This window comes from Mastigoproctus giganteus, chromosome 2, assembly GCF_048544385.1.
Source record: "Mastigoproctus giganteus isolate SK-2022 chromosome 2, ASM4854438v1, whole genome shotgun sequence".
In the NCBI taxonomy this organism is placed as follows: Eukaryota; Metazoa; Arthropoda; class Arachnida; order Uropygi; family Thelyphonidae; genus Mastigoproctus; species Mastigoproctus giganteus.
In genome coordinates, this window is record NC_143576.1 from 271408426 (window position 1) to 271428076 (window position 19651).

Genomic DNA, 19651 nt, shown 5'->3' on the forward strand with positions numbered 1-19651 from the left:
TACACAAGTAGGAAAATCAGTATTGTCCTACACCTCGAAGGGAAGAGGTGCCAGCAAGTGAGTGGGTGCCACATTGGGCAAGGGGCCCAGTGTCAGCAATTTAATCTTCTTCAGCCAAGGGTGACTTGTATGCAATGAGCAGTGTCCCACACTGGGTAGAGGAGTTGGATAATCTTCTCTTAGGGGGATGAGAGGAGGCACATGGATTCATGAAGCTCAAGGATTGCTTGAAGTTCTTGTGTCTACTGTCGAAAAGTCCTTTTTTGAGTTGGTGGGTTTGTCAGATAGCTTCCTTTGTGAACGTCGAGAGATTTCTGTTAGGTCAGAATAAAGATCAATATCCTGTTGGTGTTTTCTTTGATTCCATTCAGGATATGTTCTGTGAATTGAGTTTTGGGTTCATTATAAGATGGGGGTGTGCTGAACAGTTTGCTGCAGGTGAATATGACGCATTTCAAATACAATCTGGGAAAAAGTAGTGACGGCTTTGTAGTTGGTTTCGTCAATTATGTAGAGATGTTCCTGCCCACTGGGTAAATTTCCAGTTCTGGTATTTAGGAGACTTTTGGGTAAATCATAAAGAGGGCAATTATATATTAGTTGAATCCAGTCTTCATTGTCACCACATGTGCAGAGAGGAGAATCGGTGAGACCCAGGGCATGCAGCTTGGCCCGAAAAGATCCATGACCAGTGAGGAAGAACGAGACGTGAAGGCCTGGTGAGTACCACGGAGGAGGTTTTGGCGCAGTTGTCATAACTTGTGGGAGAAATCTTTTAGTTGTTTCACCTTTGGCTGTTTGCTCCCAAGATCTTTGCCAATGCTGGAAGAGCTTAGAGTAAATCTGTTTCATTTCGTTTTCTGGACCATTAGCTAGATCGAGTGTTATATCCAGGATGGTGGTGGGAATTCCTCTCTTTATGCGGTATGCAAGGCCGCGACGAATAACCTCCAGGTCCAGAGGAAGAGTACCTGCTAAGACCTGCAGGGCAGGATTACTGACTGTGCGGCAAGCTATAGTCACAGTGAGTAGGATATTGCGTTGAATTGGATGTAGCTTTGCTTTATTACGTGCAATGATGGCACGAGGGAACCATACGGCTGCACCATAGCACACAGCTGGTAAGAAGATGGTTTTGTAAAGTAGCACGAGAGTCCTCTTCTTCAAACCCCAGTCTGCTCTGCTAATTCTTACGATCACGGCAGTATAACGACGTATTTTGTTGGAGAGGTAATTAAGATGAGGTAAGAATGTTAATCGGGAGTCGAAGGTTACTCCTAGATATTTTAGTTCTGTTTTGAGTTGCAATGTCTGCCCAGGGATTTTAATTTGGGGCGATCTTCTTATGTCCAAGGATCCTTTGAGGAGGATAGTCTTCGTTTTTTCCCCAGAGATGACTAACTTGTGGTTGTTTGCCCAATTTTGGAGGATCGTTAAGGCAGGGGAGGCAATTTGCTCAAGCTGAGTTCTAGAATCAGCTTTGATAAGGAGGATGACATCATTTGCATAGGCCATGCAGCCCACATGACCTAGATCCATAAGAAGAAATTCATCTAGTATTAAGTTCCAGAAGTAGGGCCCAAGAACTGAGCCCTGTGGACACCCTTTAACAACTGGTCGGGAGGTTTTCTGAAAATTTGTTTGAACGGTTACTGAGCAGTTGAAGAGGTAGTTCTGGAGACAGCGGTAGAGGTTGAGTGGAATATTGAGTTGACGTAATCTCCTGACAATGCTGGGCCACCAGATGGAATCGAAGGCACCAGCAAAGTCAGTGGAGATAGCCAGTATATATTTTTCTGTGGTTGAGTTTGCTGTGTTGAGGTGATTGTTCATAGCGACTTCAAAGGAGCATCCTGGCTTAAAGCCATACTGCTTTGGAGAGTCTAAGTTGGCTGTCTGGTAGTAGGGGGATAATCTGAATTGAAGCAGCCGCTCGATTACCTTTCCCAAGACCGGGAGAAGAGCAATGGGGCGGTAAGATTTGGGTAGAGTAGGATCTTTATTCTGCAAGAATAATTTCACTGACACGATCTGAGCAAACGTTGACATCAGAAGTTTTGAAACAGTAATCCGACCAAGGAAAAGAAGAAAAGAAGTCTCGCAGGTCACCCATTTTGCATTCTTGTAATGCCAAACAACACGAGGTTGGGAATAGCCATGAGATAAAGGCTCAATTGGAGAAGAGAGAATCACCAAGTTGTGATCTGAGGTGCCTAAGGGACCACTCACTTCGACCGTGTACTTAGAGGGGTTGTTTGTGAAAAAAAGATGGAGTGTGTTGGCTGTATGATTAGGATTGTCCGGTATTCTTTTAGGTAAATGAACAATCTGTGCAAGGTCATTAGTAATTAAGGTCATTAGTAAATGCAAAAGCCTCAGCATCTCGACCAGCTGGGTGGTGTGACTAGAAAATGGAAACCAGCTGGAGTTGTGAACATTAAAATTACTTCACTATTAGGAAAGTTGGACTGGCGAAAGTAAATTGCAAAGAGAGGAAGTCAAAGAGCTTCAAGTGATTAATGGAGTTGGGAGAACGGTAGAGACAGATGAATTTGGCACAATGAGGTAGAGAGATTTTAAACCAGAGAAGATCGAAAATAGGAGATTCCAAAGTACCAAGTCTCTGACAGAGAATATCGGAAAGGACACATGCTCTGTACCACCTTTGAAGTGAGAGGAATCATACAGCAAATAATTTGAACAATTGAGAAGAGCAATGCTTGGATCAACCGATAACTGAGATTCTGTCAGAAAAAGTACATGGGGTTTGGCAGACTGTAAGTGGAAATGGACATCGATGAGATTAGAATTGAGACCACGTATATTTGTAATATGAACTAGGAAATTTTTGAGAGGTTGAGATATTTTTGCGCTGCGTCTCTGTAGCGAGGTCGGCAGCAGCAGCATTGCGTAGCACACGCTTCTTAATTAGACCGGGGTTCGAGCTCGTGACCACCAAATACGGAGGAATCGGAAAGGTCAGGGAATGACCACCGCATATCCCCGGAGCAATATGGCTTTAGTGGCAAATGCTCCTAAAAACCAAACAACAACAACAGATCTTTTTGAAGAAAAGCTTACTCTATTAGTTTGATAATTCATGGTGTATTCAATAGTAATTTGATAAGGTTTGATTAGGGTATTTCGTGGCCATGGGTCCAAGCTGATTAGCGGTGGTCAGAGACCAGCTGGCTTTGAGATAATGAAAGAGGCATAAGATGCGTTCCTCGCACGTAGTTGTCTGAAATCTATTTTGGTGAAGTATTTCTTCCAATATATTTCTGTGATTGCTTGTATGGTGGTTTTTGGATTTAATCTTGACTTAAAGATTTGGTCCCGACTTAGTACAGCTGTTACATTGTAGTTATATGCTGGGGAAATCATTCGTTGATTAGGTTTCGGATGATGCCTTATGATATCCATTTCATTGATGTTTGTTAGAGATGGAGGGAAAGAAGACACAACGCCGGGATTAAGTTGTTGGGTCTCTTCATGGTTGTAATTTTGGTTTTCTCTACCCTTGGGTCGGACGCTAGTTGGGCTGATAGTGGTAACGTCGGTATAAGACTGCCAAAACGATTGTTTTTGTTGTGGCGGGTTTAGGCTGCAGCCGACGACCTAATTGACTGTATCGACTCAATTAGTACCAGCAAATGTTACACCGTGTACACGTTAATAGCAGTGGATGCTAGCAGTTACCGTACACAGGAAGCCCAATTCTGGGTACAAGCATGTGAAAGTCCCGTCTTTAGTAAACTGGAGACCGGCGAATCCTGTCCCTGAAGGGGGTTGCATAACAAAAAAATAAATAAAATAAAAATAAAAAAACACTGTCCCCAATGGAACTCGTATCAAAATCCTTCCTGAAATACAAGTACAGTATATGACATCAAAATTATTTTGGATATCCTGTTCCTTGGTCACTGCATTATAGTATCCAATCAGATCGGTGGCCCCTTAACAAATCCTTTTGGGACTGCAGCATAACTGCATTTCTGTCTGGATGGTTCTGCATTATTTCTGAATTATCGAGTCTCTGGTTATTGCGTTATGCTAACAGGGGCCTATAGTTACCCACGTAATCTGTTAATCCAACCATGTCGTCCAAGTTTATTGCGACCACCGACTAACTGGTTAAAATAAATTTCTTAAAACAAAATTGATATATACATAAGATAAAACAGAAATAAAATAAGATAAAAGCGTTAAAATGCAACAAGATAAAAGCGTTAAAATATAATATAATAAAAGCGTTAAAATACACACCAGCTTGCGAAGCGAAGTGCCTCTTCATCAGCTTTTATTTTAACCAGTTAATCTGTCGTCGCAAGAAACTTTGATGATGTAATGCAACCCGACGCACGAGGCCTGTTTTCTAATGTCAATCCAACTTTGTGAACTTGACCCACATTTGAATATCTCCTGTCCATACGGACCTTACCTGAGTCTAAACACGCTGAAATAATTATGGCTAAGCGTTTGTTTATTCCCTCAACATAACTGGATAGATCCTACACCGGCGCTTTTTGGGGGTAAAAATGATAGTAGGGGTGTGCTCTGTCCTAATGGCTTTGATGAGCATCATCATCATCATCATCATCATCAGCCATTTTCAATCCACTGCAGGATGAAGGCCTCTCCAGCAACTTTCCAGTTCCTTCTGTTTTGAGCACTGGCCATCCATTTACTACTCAAAAACTCATGAATTTCATCTATCCATCTCCGCCTTTGTCTTCCAGGTTTTCTTCTAGCTCCTCTTGGGTACCATTCTGTTATTTTCTTAGTCCATCTGTCATCATGTCTTCGAGCTATGTGTCCTGCCCAAGATAATTTTAGTTCTTTAGTTTTGATAAGAATGTCCTTTACTTGAGTTTGCTGCCTAATCCATGTGTTTCTCTTCTTATCTAACAGTCTGATTCCCAATATGATTCGTTCCATTCTTCGCTGTGTAGTTCTCAGCTTCTCTTCCATTCTTTTGGTGAGTGCCCAAGTTTCACTTCCATAAGTCATGGTGGGGAGTATACATTGATTCATTATTTTACGTTTCAGACAAACTGGGATATTGCTCTTCAGTATGTGACTATATTTCCTGAATGCTATCCATCCAAAATTTATTCTTCTCTTGACTTCCAGCCATTTATCATTATTACAGCTAATAACTTGTCCCAGATAACTACATGACTCCACCTTTTCAATTACTGCTCCTTCAATCATTATTTCCCTTTCCGTGGCATACTTGTTCATCATTACTTTTGTTTTAGCCATATTCATCTTTAGTCCAAAATCCTTACTAACTGTGCATAACTGATTAAGATTTCCCTCTCATTCTTTGGGATCGTGGCTTATGACCACAATGTCATCTGCAAATCGTAAATGGTTTAGGTACTCTCCGTTCACATTGACTCCTTTCTGCGACAGTCTAATCTTCTGAAAGCTTCCTCAAGGGCAGCAGTAAACAGCTTCGGAGATATTGTGTCTCCTTGTCGAACTCCTTTCTCGATTTTAAATTTCCTACTGCCTTTGTCTAGTCTAATAAAGGATGTAGCACTCTCATATATTTTCTTAAAATCATAATATATGGAGTATCTATGCCTTGTCTTTCCAGTGCCCGAAACATTGCCTTATGCTGTATGGAGTCAAATGCCTTTTCATAATCCACAAATGCCAGGCATAATGGTGTTTTATATTCATTTGCTTTCCTCATTAGCTGTGATATTACGTGAAGGTGATCCATAGTTGAGAATCCTGTCCTAAAGCCATCTTGCTCTTTCGGTTGATTCTCATCAAGTATTCTTTCTAATCTGTTAGTAATGACCCTTGTGAACAACTTGTAGATATGGGATAACAAGCTAATTGGTCTATAATTTCCAATTTCTGATTTATCTCCTTTCTTATGCAGCAAAACTATGATTGCATTATTCCACTGCTTAGGCATCACACCTTTTCTAATGCACTTTGTGAAGAGCCTTGCCAGTTTTTGTGCTATGTCTCTTCCTCCCAATTTTAACAACTCTACAGTAACTTCATCTTCCCCCGGGGCTTTCCGATTCTTCATTTTCTTCAATGCATGTTCTACCTCATCAGGAAGAATATCGGGTATGTCGTATGTGTTGCTACTTTGCAATCCATCTTCCCCACTGCTGGTATCATTCCCTCGCTCCTTGTATAATTCTCTATAGTAGTCTTCTGCTATTTGAATTATGCCTTCTCTACTGTTTATAAGTACACCATCGCTATTCTTCAGTTTCAGTATCATTTGTCTTTCTGTATTACTGCTCATGGCTGCTGATTTAAATCCTTTGTTTTCCCTTAATGCTTGTTCTACTTTTCTTGTTTTAAATCTTCTCGTGTCCTCTCTGAACCTCTTTCTAATGGCTTTGCATAACTCAGTATAGTCAATTTTCTCCCTGTCAGTGTTTTTCTTGCTCTTCATTTGTCGTCTTTGGTTCATCATGACAAGTGTTTCTTGACTAATTTTTTCTTCTTTGGATTTCTGTTTCCCTATAGGTTTCTTGGGCTTTATCACTTTCAGAAAGTTGTAATATTCCTCGTCGATATCTTGGTCTTGAGCAGTCTGCAGAAGCTCAAACTTGTTCTTAAGTTCCAGTACATACTGCTTTTTCTCCTCCTCTGTTATTTCAAAGACCTTTGTATTATTTACTCGAGTCAGTTTTTTCCTTTCCTTTCCTATGTCTATATCAAGTGTACATCTTACCATTCTGTGATCACTTCCAACATTTACCTTATTCAGGAAGGTAACATCATTCACAATATATCTTCTGTTAGTGAGGATGAAGTCGATTTCATTAGTTGTTAATCCATTTGGACTCTTCCATGTCCACTTTCTGTTCACCCTTTTCTTGAAAAAAGTGTTCATTACTGACATTCCTTGAGATTCTGCAAATTCCACAAGTCTTTCACCTCTTTTATTTCTTTCACCAATTCCAAAATTTCCTATAGTTCCTCTTTCTGCGCTGTTTTGCCTTTTTCCAACCTTAGCATTGAAGTCCCCCATAATAATAGTGTAGTGGGTTTTCTGCTCATCTAGAAGACTCTCAATTTCAGTGTACATTTCTTGAACCTCTTCATCATCATGGCTCGATGTTGGTGCATAAATCATTATAATCTTCAGCTTGTATCTCTTAGAAATCTTGAGTATTATTCTTGACACCCTTGGTGATGTACTTTTGAATTCCAAAATGTTGTTTTTAAAATCTTTATGGACCAGAAACCCAACTCCACCTTCACTCCTTTCACTGTTTCCATTGGTGTACCGCAGATTTCGACTTGATAAATTTATAAGTGATTTATTTCTTCTTCTTGTTTCAGCCAAACCGATTGATGAGCATACGAAACATCTGCACAGAGGAGAACTCTGGCAGGTCTTGCAACTTACTTTCCTGGGATTTTAGTGGCTAGGACCTAAAATAAAATTGGAACGACCGCGGTTGATTTTAGTTCACTTACATTAAAGCGCTAATATGGGGTTTGACGCTGAAGGCCTGTTTCTGAAGTGCCTAAAAGGTTGGGCGAAATTTTTTTGGTGTATTTTAAATTTGGACGTGTTAGCTATACACTAACAAAACCTTTGAAAGTGTATTGATGTCTAACGGCACCAGGGGTTTCCCCCCATCTCCGCGTTGCTTTTATTGTGGGTGTACCAGTTCACTGGGAAGGCAAGAGATTTAAAAGTGTATGGATTTTGTATAAGTGTAATGTTCTGTATCGTTGTTCATCTGGCCATTTAGCCGCTGGACCCCTACTGAGGCCCAACGTTCCCCACACTTGGCCCCGTGGAGGCAGACCAGGTACACAGTAGTATGGAGCTTTACTCTGGCAGGCCCTGCCACCTACTTTCCTGAGATTTCAGTGGCTAGGGCCTATGTAAAAAAAAAAAAAAATTGTAATGCAACACGCGGCGATTTTCAGGGTAAGATGCGAAGAGATTATTAGAGGCCAAAAGGGCATGCGTGACTTGATTTGAACAATTAAAATTTTGGTAGTGTGGGGCATACGCTATGATATTTAGTCAGAGTGGGGAGGAGACTGAAGGCTGGGGGGAAAAGTCAGAAATATGGGGTCAATAGGGAAGACGGCCACAGAGAAGGTCAGTGGGGCATGCCCATGCCCCACCAGGAGGAAATGAGGGGTGGGGGAGGGGGAGAAAAACAGTAAAGCCGTCCCCTCTCTCCCCCGCCCAGGAATTGGAGTAAAAGCCCTGTGCAAGTGAGCACAGGTGTAGGATCGCCTTGTGGTGTCGGCAGCAAAGCTGCGTGTAGTCCCAGTAGTTGAAGTGTCCAAGCCGTGAAAGTTCGTCATTCCTGGGACAGTCCCGACCTGTCTAGTAGTTGTACTGTATATCCATTTTTGTGCAGGCATTGCATGAGCGGGTATCCTCACACTCGTCATTCATATTTCCGCGCCTCTATCAGATAGGTCGTTGTGCTAAGAGTCCGCGAGGTCCCTCCTTATTGAAGTTTCTTATATTCAGAAGTTGTGTTTTGCGCTGGAGGGGTAAGCAGCTCATGCACCAGTTTTTCCTTATTATTGTGGTTCCCTGTGAACAGCAATTCGTGTTTTGCGTCGGGTGAACAACTCCGGAGCGAATTTGGCTAGGAGCATTAGCATTAGCATTAGTAGAGGCATTTTTTTATTTTTATTTTATTTTATTTTATTTTATTAATAAAAAGATACACAACAGGTAACCATTAACAGTGTATCTGAGATCAGATCAATAAACATAATAACAATAATGTGAAATCCTACAGGACGATAAACATTGATACAAATTCAAACAATAAAGCATATGTACAAAAGAGGATTGTATTAAGTTAAGTTACCGGTAAAACAAGTAATAATTAATCCGTTAGAGAATAGAAAAATAATATAACAAATAATAATAAGCTACAATAATTAGATGTGAGCTAGTCACTTTGCAGTTTAAGTGAAGAGGCAAACTTGTGGATGGAGTTCATCAGTGATTGGGAGTTGTCAAAGAAGTCAATGCGAGAGTCATTTGCTGATTTGCTGATTCTGTTCAGTGGACTGAACTTCATTAAGTCCGTGTTGGCAGAGTCAAGGCGAAACGGTGTAAGGTTCCTGACTTGTCTACAGGGAGCATTGAAGTTTATTTTACTCAGGATATCAGATGCTTCATAAATTCCAGTGATTACTTTGGCTAGGAGGGCGATGTCAGCAGTAACTCTTCTAGTGCACAGAGGCCTCAGATGAAAATAATCACACAGCGATTCATAATACACTGAGTGATAGAATAGAGGATTGCGGTACGTAAGGTAACGGATAAAGTTTTTTTGGACTGCTTCAATTTTGTTAGTTAAAGTCTTTGTGTGAGGATTCCAGATGGGTGAACTGAATTCAAGGATTGGCAGTACAATAGTTTTATAAAGGATAACCGCATATCTGTAGTTTTTGAACTTTTATGTGTTCCGTTTGATGAATCCCAGTGTTTTGAATGCTTTGCTGGTGATTTTAAGGACATGGGCATCGAATTTAGCACTGCTGGAAAAGAGAATCCCTAAGTCGTTAACTTGGTCACACCTTTCGATGATCACAGAGTTAATACTATACTCCGTATTCATTAGTTGTGGAGATCTGCAAGATGAGAAAGAGATAACTTTGCACTTCGAGGGGTTAGCAGACAAGCCATTCAGAGATAGCCACAGAGAGAATTTATTGAGAGCACATTGAAGTTGTTGAGAATCGGTAGTCTCCTTCACTGCTGAGTAGATCTTAAGATCATCTGCATAGAGAGCAACTTGAACATTGGAGGTGTAGATGAAAGAAGGAAGATCATTTACGAAAACAATGAAGAGAAGAGGACCTAAGGGAGAGCCTTGTGGTACTCCGCTTAGTGGTATAAAACAGTCTGAGTTCACTTGATCGATGATAACGCTCAAGGAACGATGCGTAATATAGCTGCGTAGCCATGAGAGCAAAGGGTCACGGATGCCATACAGCTTACGTTTTTCCAGAAGTTGTTCGTGCGGGACTTTATCAAATGCCTTAGATATGTCTGTGTAGACTGCATCAACTTGTAGGTGGTTATCAAGAGCTTCAGAGGTGTATTGCCAGAAAGGAAGTAAATTTGTGACTACTGACTTGCCACTGCAGAAACCATGTTGATTCTGATCGATAAAAGGCTTGAAGAATTCATGATGATGCAAGAAAGCAAGCTTATGCAGCATCAGCCAAAAAAAAAAAACAAACCACTTCCATTTCACCCCTCTGTTCGTTCAAGATACCTGTCCAGCTGAGTCTTAAACTTATTTAGGCTATCAACTTCCACGACAAGGGATGGAAGTCTGTTCCACCAACCAACCACCCGCTGGCTAAAGGCAAATTTCCGCACGTCTATCCTACATCTGTCTTTCCTCAATCTGAATTTATGCCCTCTAAGGTGATTATTCTGAGCTAGAGGAAGAATCCCATCAGCATTGAGCATGCTCAAACCATTCAAGGCTTTATACACCTCTATCAGATCACCTCGCTGGTGATTAGTTTCCAGACACTGTAATTTGCAAAATTTAAGCCTTTCTTCGTAAGAGCAACCCTTGGTTCCATTCACTAATCTTGTTGCCCTTCTCTGTACTCGTTCCAGCAGCTCTACATCCTTCTTGAAATGAGGCCTCCAGACCTGTATACAGTACTCTAGGTGTGGCCTGACCATTGCCTTATACAAGGAAAAATCACCTCCTTATCCCTGCTAGAAAAATTCCTATATATCATTGACAATACTCCATGAGCTACTCTTGCAGCCCGTCTGCACTGCTCAGAGAACTTCATATCTGCCTGCACAATAACCCCCAGGGCCCTTTCATTCTCTACCACTGTCAGTGTAGTACCACAGAGTTGATACGTTGCTCTGGGGTTGCTGTTTCCCATGTGTAGTACTTTACATTTGTCAATGTTAAACTTCATTTGCCACCTCTCAGCTCATCTGCTCCACCTTTCCAGATCCTGTTGCAGCAGTATAGTGTCAGTAGTGTCCTTGACAACCCTGCCAACCTTTGTATCATCTGCAAACTTGGACATTAAGCTTGATATACCATCATCAATATCATTTATAAATACAGAAAACAATAATGGACCCAACACTGAGCCCTGAGGGACTCCACTAAATATTCCACGACCACGAGCAGTGGCCATTGATTACCACTCTTTGTCTTTTCTCCCTCAGCCACCCCTTTATCCACAGCAGCAATTTGCCTCCAATGTCACACTGTTCCAATTTGTGCAGCAGTCTTCCATGTGCAACAGTATCAAAAGCCTTTCTAAGATCCAAGTACAGTATACAATATCAAAGTTATTCCCTGCATCCAGTTCTTTTGTGACTGCATCTTAGTATCTAATCAAATTGGTCAGGCAAGACTTCCCCTTAACAAAACCATGCTGTGTCTGAGCTATAACTGAAGTCTTGTCTAAATGATCCTGCAGTGCTTCTTTAACCAGTGCCTCCATTGATTTTCCTGGAACAGAAGTTAAGCTCACAGGTCTATAATTACTTGTGTCAGCCTTTCATCCTCCTTTGTGAATTGGGGTCACATTTGCACATCTCCAGTCCATGGGTACCTCCCCTGAGTCCAAGTAAGCTCTCATAATTATGGCTAAGGGTTTGCTTACTTCCTCTGCTGCCTCCTTTAATATAACTGGATAGATCCCATCCACCCCAGGTGCCTTTCTTGTGTTTATCTTCAACAATTTCTCTTCTACTTTACTCTCAGTTATTACAAGATTCTCTAGCTTAATGCCAGAGTTGAATACACCTCTGGCATTCCCCTCGCTAATAACTCCTCATGTGTGAATGTCGATGCAAAATATTCATTCAGTTTGTTAGCTACATGAACAGGATCATCAGCAGTTGACCCATCGATATCAAGTGGACCAATCTGATTCATCCCCTTCCTTCTAGAGTTTACATAAGTAAAGATCTCTTTGCTGTTTTTCTTTGCATCCCTTGCCAAGGATTTCTCGTAATCTGCCTTCGCCTGCCTAACCTCCTTTGTAACTTGGTTACAGATCAACTTGTATCGATCATAGGCTTCTGTGTCACACGTTAATTTATATGTATCCCATGCATTTTTCTTCTCTGCCATATGCCTCATTAGTTCATCTGACATCCATTTTGGCCTAAACCTTGAACATTATTTCTTAGTTGGTATGTAAAGCCTAGTAGCTTCCAAGATACGTTTTTTGAATTCTTTCCATTTTGCATTTGCTGTTGGTAACATCATCAGTTGGTCCCACTGTATAGAGTTTAAATACTGTCTCAGTCCATCGTAGTCACCTTTACGGAAGCAATAACTCTTCCCTTTACCCCTGATGGTAATTAAATCTTTAAGTAAATCCCACTTCAGCACACTGTGATCACTGCCACCTAGTGGTTCGTTTATCTGCAGATTCTTAATGCATGAAGAATCACTACTGATAATCAGATCAAGAGTATTGCTCCCTCTTGTTGCCTCACGAACATGCTGGTGTAGAAAACAATCATCCAATAAATCCACAAAAGCCTTGCTAGTGTGTGAGTGGCCAACCCACAAATTCCAGTCAATATCTGGGAAATTAAAATCTCCCATTATAAGACTCTCTTATTTACTGGCCACTCTATTTCCCTGTACAGTTTCTTATTAGATAGTATGAATCAGAGCTGTACTACTCAATATGTTCTACGTTGATAATAATATTAGTAAAAATAATAAGAGGAGTTTACCTCAATATAGTGCGTAGAACACTTCCGTATGATACCCTCCAGAAATTAAAACGGAAAAAACGAAAAATCGACAACTTACCGGTACATTAGAGTAAAAAATATAAATAATTAAATAATCAATTTATCACAATTCAAATCAATATACAGTTTCTTATTATACTCATCAGAGTCATTAGGCCTACATCACACTCCTACTCTCAATTTTGGTCTCCCAATGCTTATGTCACACCAAACTGACTCAACACTGCACTGTCCAGCGATGTCGACTGGGTTCACTTCCTTGGATTTTATGTGTTTCTTAACTAATAGCATAACCCCTCCTCCCTGCCTATCCTTTCTGTAGACGTTGTACTCCCCAAATTGCAGTTCTGCATCCCTTATATCTGTGTGACACCACGTCTCTGATATCCCAGGAATACCTCAAATTCATCAAATTTATTTACCAAACTCCTAGCATTGGTGTACACGCAAGTATACATGCACCTGTTTCTGTTCTTAGCTACCCTAACACAACCCATGTGTTTACTTGTACCGCAATGGCTCCCAGCAGTCTCTGAAATACCATGCATCTTGTTTTCCAGGCTGCTGCTCATTCCAATAGAAGCAGTGCAAGAATCTCTTTCACCTCTGCCAGTGGCTACTGTCAATCTATTGGTCTTTGTCTCCCCCCAAGCTAGCAGTTTTCCGAACCAACTAACACTGCCTCGATAGCATCAGCAAATATTCTTGCACCCTTTCTATTTAAGTGTATCCCATCCCTGTAGAAGCAATCTCTCCTACAAAGAAATTGTCTTTGTAGCAGAGATTGTCTTTGTCTTTGTACAAAGTGCCTTTTGTACTCTTCGCATGAATCTAGTAGGTGCGAATCGAGATGTTTTGGGAAGTACGTGGTTGCTGTCATAAGTCTGCAGCGTAGGTCTTCGTAGTTGGTACATTCATACATTATGTGTGTCCTGGTTTCTGGCTTCCCACAGCAGCAACGTGGGTCCTCTAGGATTCTGAAAGATGCTAATTTCGCGTTGAACGCTCCGTGGCCTGTTAGCAATAGGTTTTGAAGAGACCGGGTTGAAACCATGGTGGGGGCTTGGGGTACACCCTGTTTATGGTGGGCAGAAATTTCTTTGTAATTTCGCCTTTGTTTGTGGCAGTCTGTGTGCAACAACAAAATCTGTGTGCAAAATCGATTAAATTCACAAATGTTATGGAAGCTGTAGTAGCCAGTATTAACTTTACTAAGTCACGTGCATGTAATGACCGCCAATTTAAGGAGTATTTGGCAGACCTATTTTCGGATTATGAAGATGTGTCTTATTATTGCGAAGTGAGGTGGTTGAGTAAAGGTAAAATGTTAAAACGATTTTATGATCTGAGAGAAGACATTGCAGATTTTATGGACATAAAAGGAAACACAATTAACCGAGTAAAAGATGATGAGTGCGTGTGTGATTTAGCATTTCTTGTAGATGTCACCGGATACCTAAACGAACTGAACCTCAAATTACGAAAACAAGGACAATTGGTTCAGGAACTGCATGGACGTGTCAAAGCTTTTTGTGATGAACTAAGATTGTTGGAAAGTCAGATAAGAGCTAAAAATTGTTATCATTTTCCTACTCTAGCAACTCATAAAAATATCCCTTTAAATTGCTATGGAGAAGAACTGAAGGCACTCATAGAGCAATTTGATACAAGGTTTGCCGACTTCCTAAACAAAGACTCCACATTAGCTATATTTGTTCGTCCGATGGATGCTGATGCAAATAATGTGCCAGAAAACTTTAGAGATGGAACTTATCGAGCTTCGGGCGGATTTAGTGCTGAAATCACAATTTAACAACATTGCTTTGACGGATTTTTATAAATCTTATTTGGTGGAAGAAAATATTCAAATTTACGCGTCTTTTCAAGAAAAATCATTTGTCTTTTCGGCAGCACAAAGTTGTGTGAACAGTTTTTTCTTCGAAGATGAAATACAATAAATCAAAAATTCGGACAAGAATAACGGACGAAAACCTCGAAAATTCTACGCAATTATCCTTAAGCAATATGAACGTCAATATCGATAATCTCGTAGTTCAAGTACAAGGCCAATCTTCACATTAAATTGTTACGTCCTTCATTATATTATAAGATTTATGTAGAGCTTTATACCAAAGGATTATATTGTAAATAAATGAAATATGAAGTAGCAACTCGTTTTAATTCATTTAATATTAATTAATTTATTTAATAATTGGTCCGGCCCTTGACTTGGTGACAGAATGATAATTTGGCCTCCGAGCTAGGAAAGGTTGCCCATGCCTGATGTAAATGATCCTGAAATCCACCCTTGATCATTGCCTCCATGATTTTCTCTACTACTGAAGTTAGACTGGACGGTCGGTAATTTCCCGTGACACTCCTAGACCCGCCTTTATGTTCCAATTTACACCAATCCAACGGAATCCTCCTGAGTCCAGTGATGCTCTCATAACTAGCCTTAATGGTTCTATTCATTCACTCGCCGCCTCCTTTAAGATTATAGGGTACATGCCATCAACCACAGGAGCCTTACTCGCATGTAGGCGCGAAAGTTTTCTCATTAAATCAACATGAACAATTGAGTCGTCATTAATTACATTTTTTTCAACTTCACTTCCATACTATCTCATTGACACAAAGGGTTTTTTATGTAAATATCGATGCAAAGTAACTGTTGAGTTCATCTGCAACTTCAGCTGTGGTATCTAATACTGTCTCGCATCCATTACATAAGGGTCCAATCTGATTTGTCCTTCTGTTCTTTGCATTTATATATGTGAAGAATTTCTTAATTGCACTCTTTGCTCTCTTCTTTATTCCTTATCCCCAATCTTTGCTCTCTGACAGACTCAGTAAAGATACTATAGTGAAAATCATACTTCGCTGAATAAAACGTCTTTCTCCTTCAGAAAATGATGAACATAATTCAACCAGCGAAGACCAACATGGAACAGAACAGAACATCAGTGTTCTGCAATTCTTTCCAAAATAAGAAATAAAATGCCCGACTCCAATGAGATTTTAAAAGATGAACTTGAGTCGGAAATTAATGAAATACTTTTAACTATTTTTGCTAAAAACGTTTAAAGCCTAGAAAATATGGACTGAGATCGTCTTCGATTATCTCCGTACCAGAATAGAATCCGAAAGGGCGTTTTCTGCCGCTAATCAAATACTGGATGTACCAAATTTAGATGCAATTTAAAAGATCATACTACTGATTGCTTATTTCTTAAGAGCTCATTTTATTCGGACAGCCGGCGTCTCCGTAGCCAGGTGGGAAGGAGCAGCAGTGCGTAGCACACGCTTCTTGATTAGAGCGGGGTTCGAGCACGTGACCACCAAATACAGAGGATGCGGAAAGGTCAGGGAATGACCACCGCATGTCCCCAGAGCAATATGGCCTTATTGGCTAATGCTCCTAAAATCCAAATAACCAACAAACTTATTCGGACAGGTAGAGTGGATGCTTAAACATAACTGAACTTTGCAGTAACAATTTGTATTTTTTTGTTTTTAGAATAACTGTATTTTTAATTATTTTTTTCAGAATAGTTATTATTGCAATAAATTTTGATTTAAAACATGAATTCAAGTAATTACAGCACCACTTGTTTTTTCCTTACTTTATTGCACCTAATTGTCATCAAAATTTATTGAGAAAAACGTTTGTATTTGGAATACCAGTTTCATAAATTAAAAATACCGGTGTTGAGATTTTGACCGGTATTGTAAGCCCCAAGTCGGACCGTATAACTCCCTCGGAATCGATGCCTCAGCTTTGTGCAGCTCGAAGGGCTACAGTCAGGACACCCCGAAGGAAGTGGATAAAGCAGAACTATTTTGAAACTTCACCGTTATTTTATGTCGGCTTTCTTGTAAATACAATGTGCTTTCTGAAATCAATGTAATCGCCTTGAACATCCAATACGTACACCCCTCTAACCGAACCAGGCTGTGCCGGCGGTGCCTACTGATGGGCAAATAAAAAGATGTTCTTAATAATATTAATAAATGGATGTCAGATGAACTATTGAGACACGTGGCAAAGAAGAAAAGTGCGTGGGATGCATCTAAATTATCAAAACGGTATGGTTGACATAAATTAATGCATAATCAAGCTACAAAGGAGGTTGGGCAAGAAAAAAGGCAGATTATGAGAAGGATCTGGCAAAGAAATGAAGAAATGAATTATTTACGTAAACGTGGCAAAGAAGGAAGCGGATGGATCAGATTGGTCCACTTGATATTGATGGTTCGAATATTAATGACTCAATAACGCAAAACACTCATTAAATTCAACGAGTGTTTTGCATCTCCATTCAAGCATCACGAATACTGAAGGGAGGTGGACAACAGAGGCTTATCAAACTCTAACAAGAAATTGTTCCAGTGGACTGGAGTTGTGTGAATACACCCCCAATTCACAAAGCAGGGGTCAAGGGGGACACGAGAGTAATTACAGAACTGTTAGTTTAAGGTCTGTTCCAGAAGAAATAAGGGAATCACTGTTTAACGAAGTAATGCAGGATGTTTCAGAGACTACTGCGAGTGATTGCTGTACAAGTAAACACATCGCTTGTGTAGAGTAGCTAAGAATAGGAACAGGTGCATGTACACTTCCATCTACACCAATGCTAGGAGTTTGGTAAATAAATTTGATGAATTTGAGATATTGCTCAAAACATCAAAGGCAGATACTGTGGGGATTTCAGAGACGTGGTGTCACACAGACATAAGGAATACAGAACTAAAATTTGGGGAGTACAATGTCTACAGAAAGGACAGACAGGTTAGGAAGGAAGGAGGGGTTATGCTATTAATTAAGAAACACATAAAGTCAAAGGAAGTGAAGCCAGTTGACATCGATCGACAGGGCAGTGTCGAGCCAGTTTGGTGTGACATAAGCATTGGGAGATCAAAATTGAGAGTAGGAGTGTGCTATAGGCCTAATGACTCTGATGAGTATAATAAGAAACTGTACAGGGAAATAGAGTGGGCCAGTAAATCAGAGAATCTTATAACGGGGGATTTTAACTTTCCTGATATGGACTAGAACTTGGGGGTTTTTGTGGATTTATTGGATGATTGTTTCCTACCTCAGCATGTTCAGGAGGCAACTAGAGGGAGTAATACTCTTGATCTGTTTATCAGTAGTGATTCTTCATCATTAAGAATCTGTAGATAAAAGAACCACTAGGTGGCAGTGATCACAGTGTGCTGAAGTGGATTTACTCAAAGAGGTAACTACCATTAGGGGTAAAGGGAAGGGTTATTGCTTCCGTAAAGGCGACTACGATGGACTGAAACAGTATTTAAATTCTATACAGTGGGACCAACTGATGATGTTACCAACAGCAATTTCAAAATGGGAAGCATTCAAAGAACTTATCTTGGAAGCTACTAGGCTTTACATAACAACTAAGAAATATTGTTCAAGGTTTAGGCCTAAATGATTGTCAGATAAATTAATGAGACATATGGCAGAGAAGAAAAATGCATGAGATACATACAAATTAACACGTGACACAGAAGCCTATGATAGATACAAGTTGATATGCAACCAAGTTACAAAGGAGGTTAGGCAGGCGAAGGTAGATTACGAGAAATCTTTGGCAAGGGATGCAAAGAAAAACAGCAAAGACTTCTTTACTTATGTAAACTCTAGAAGGAAGGAGATGAATCACATTGGTCCACTTGATATCCATGGTTCAACTGTTCATGAACCTGCTCAGGTAGCTAACAAACGAAATGAATATTTTGCATCGACATTCACACCTGACGAGCTCAGGGAGGGGAATGCTAGAGGTGTATTCAACTCTGGCAGTAAGCTAGAGAATCTTGTAATAACTGAGAGTAAAGTGGAGGAGAAACTGTTGAAGATAAACACAAGAAAGGCACCCGGGGTGGATGGGATCTATCCAGTTATATTAAAGGAGGCAGCAAAGGAAGTAAGCAAACACTTACCCATAATTATGAGAGCTTCCTTGGACTCAGGGGAGGTACCCATAGACTGGAGATGTGCAAATGTAACCCCAATTCACAAAGGAGGATCAAAGGCTGACACAAGTAATTATAGACCTGTTAATATAACTTCTGTTCCAGGAAAATCAATGGAGGCACTGGTTAAAGAAGCACTGCAGGATCATCTAGACAAGAATTCAGTTATAGCTCAGACGCAGCATGGTTTTGTTAAGGGTAAGTCTTGTCTGACCAATTTGATTGGATACTATGATGCAGTCACAAAAGAACTGGATGCAGGGAAAACTTTGATATTATATACTTGGATCTTAGAAAGGCTTTTGATACTGTTGCATATGGAAGACTGCTGCACAAATTCGAGCAGTGTGGCATTGGAGGAAAATTGCTACTTTGGTTAAAGGAATGGTTGAGGGGGAGCAGACAGAGAGTGGTAATCAGTGGATACTGCTCATCGTGAACTAATGTTATTAGTGGAGTCACTCGGGGTTCAGTGTTAAGTCCATTAATTTTTTCTGTATTTATAAATGATATTGATGATGGTATATCAAGCTTAATGTCCAAGTTTTCAGACGATACGAAGGTTTGCAGGGTTGTTAAGGACACTACTGATGCTATGCTGCTCAACATGATCTGGAAAGGTTGAGCAGACGGGCTGAGAGGTGGCAAATGAAGTTTAACATTGACAAATATAAAGTACTACACATGGGAAACAGCAACTCCAGAGCAACGTATCAACTCTGTTGTAATACACCGACAGTGGTAGAGAATGAAAAGGACCTGGGGGTAATTGTGCAGGCAGATATGAAGTTCTCTGAGCAGTGCAGACGGACTGCAAGAGTAGCTCATGGTGTATTGTCAATGATATACAGGAATCTTTCCAGCAGGGATAAGGAGGTGATTTTTCTCTTGTATAAGGCA

At 40.4% G+C, this 19651-nt stretch overlaps 1 protein-coding gene across 1 annotated transcript; it reads left to right on the plus strand.

Moving 5' to 3' along the window:
- Nucleotides 1–13931: 13931 nt before the first annotated feature.
- LOC150090472 (general transcription factor II-I repeat domain-containing protein 2B-like) lies at nucleotides 13932–14564 on the plus strand. Its single transcript, XM_090390326.1, has one exon. It carries the CDS (start codon nucleotides 13932–13934, stop codon nucleotides 14562–14564), a length of 633 nt encoding a protein of 210 aa, XP_090246452.1.
- The last annotated feature ends 5087 nt before the right edge of the window (nucleotides 14565–19651 follow it).

Excerpts from the sequence above, each read along its gene's own strand:
- LOC150090472 (XM_090390326.1), top strand. The coding sequence starts at position 13,932 with ATGGAAGCTGTAGTAGCCAGTATTAACTTTACTAAGTCACGTGCATGT.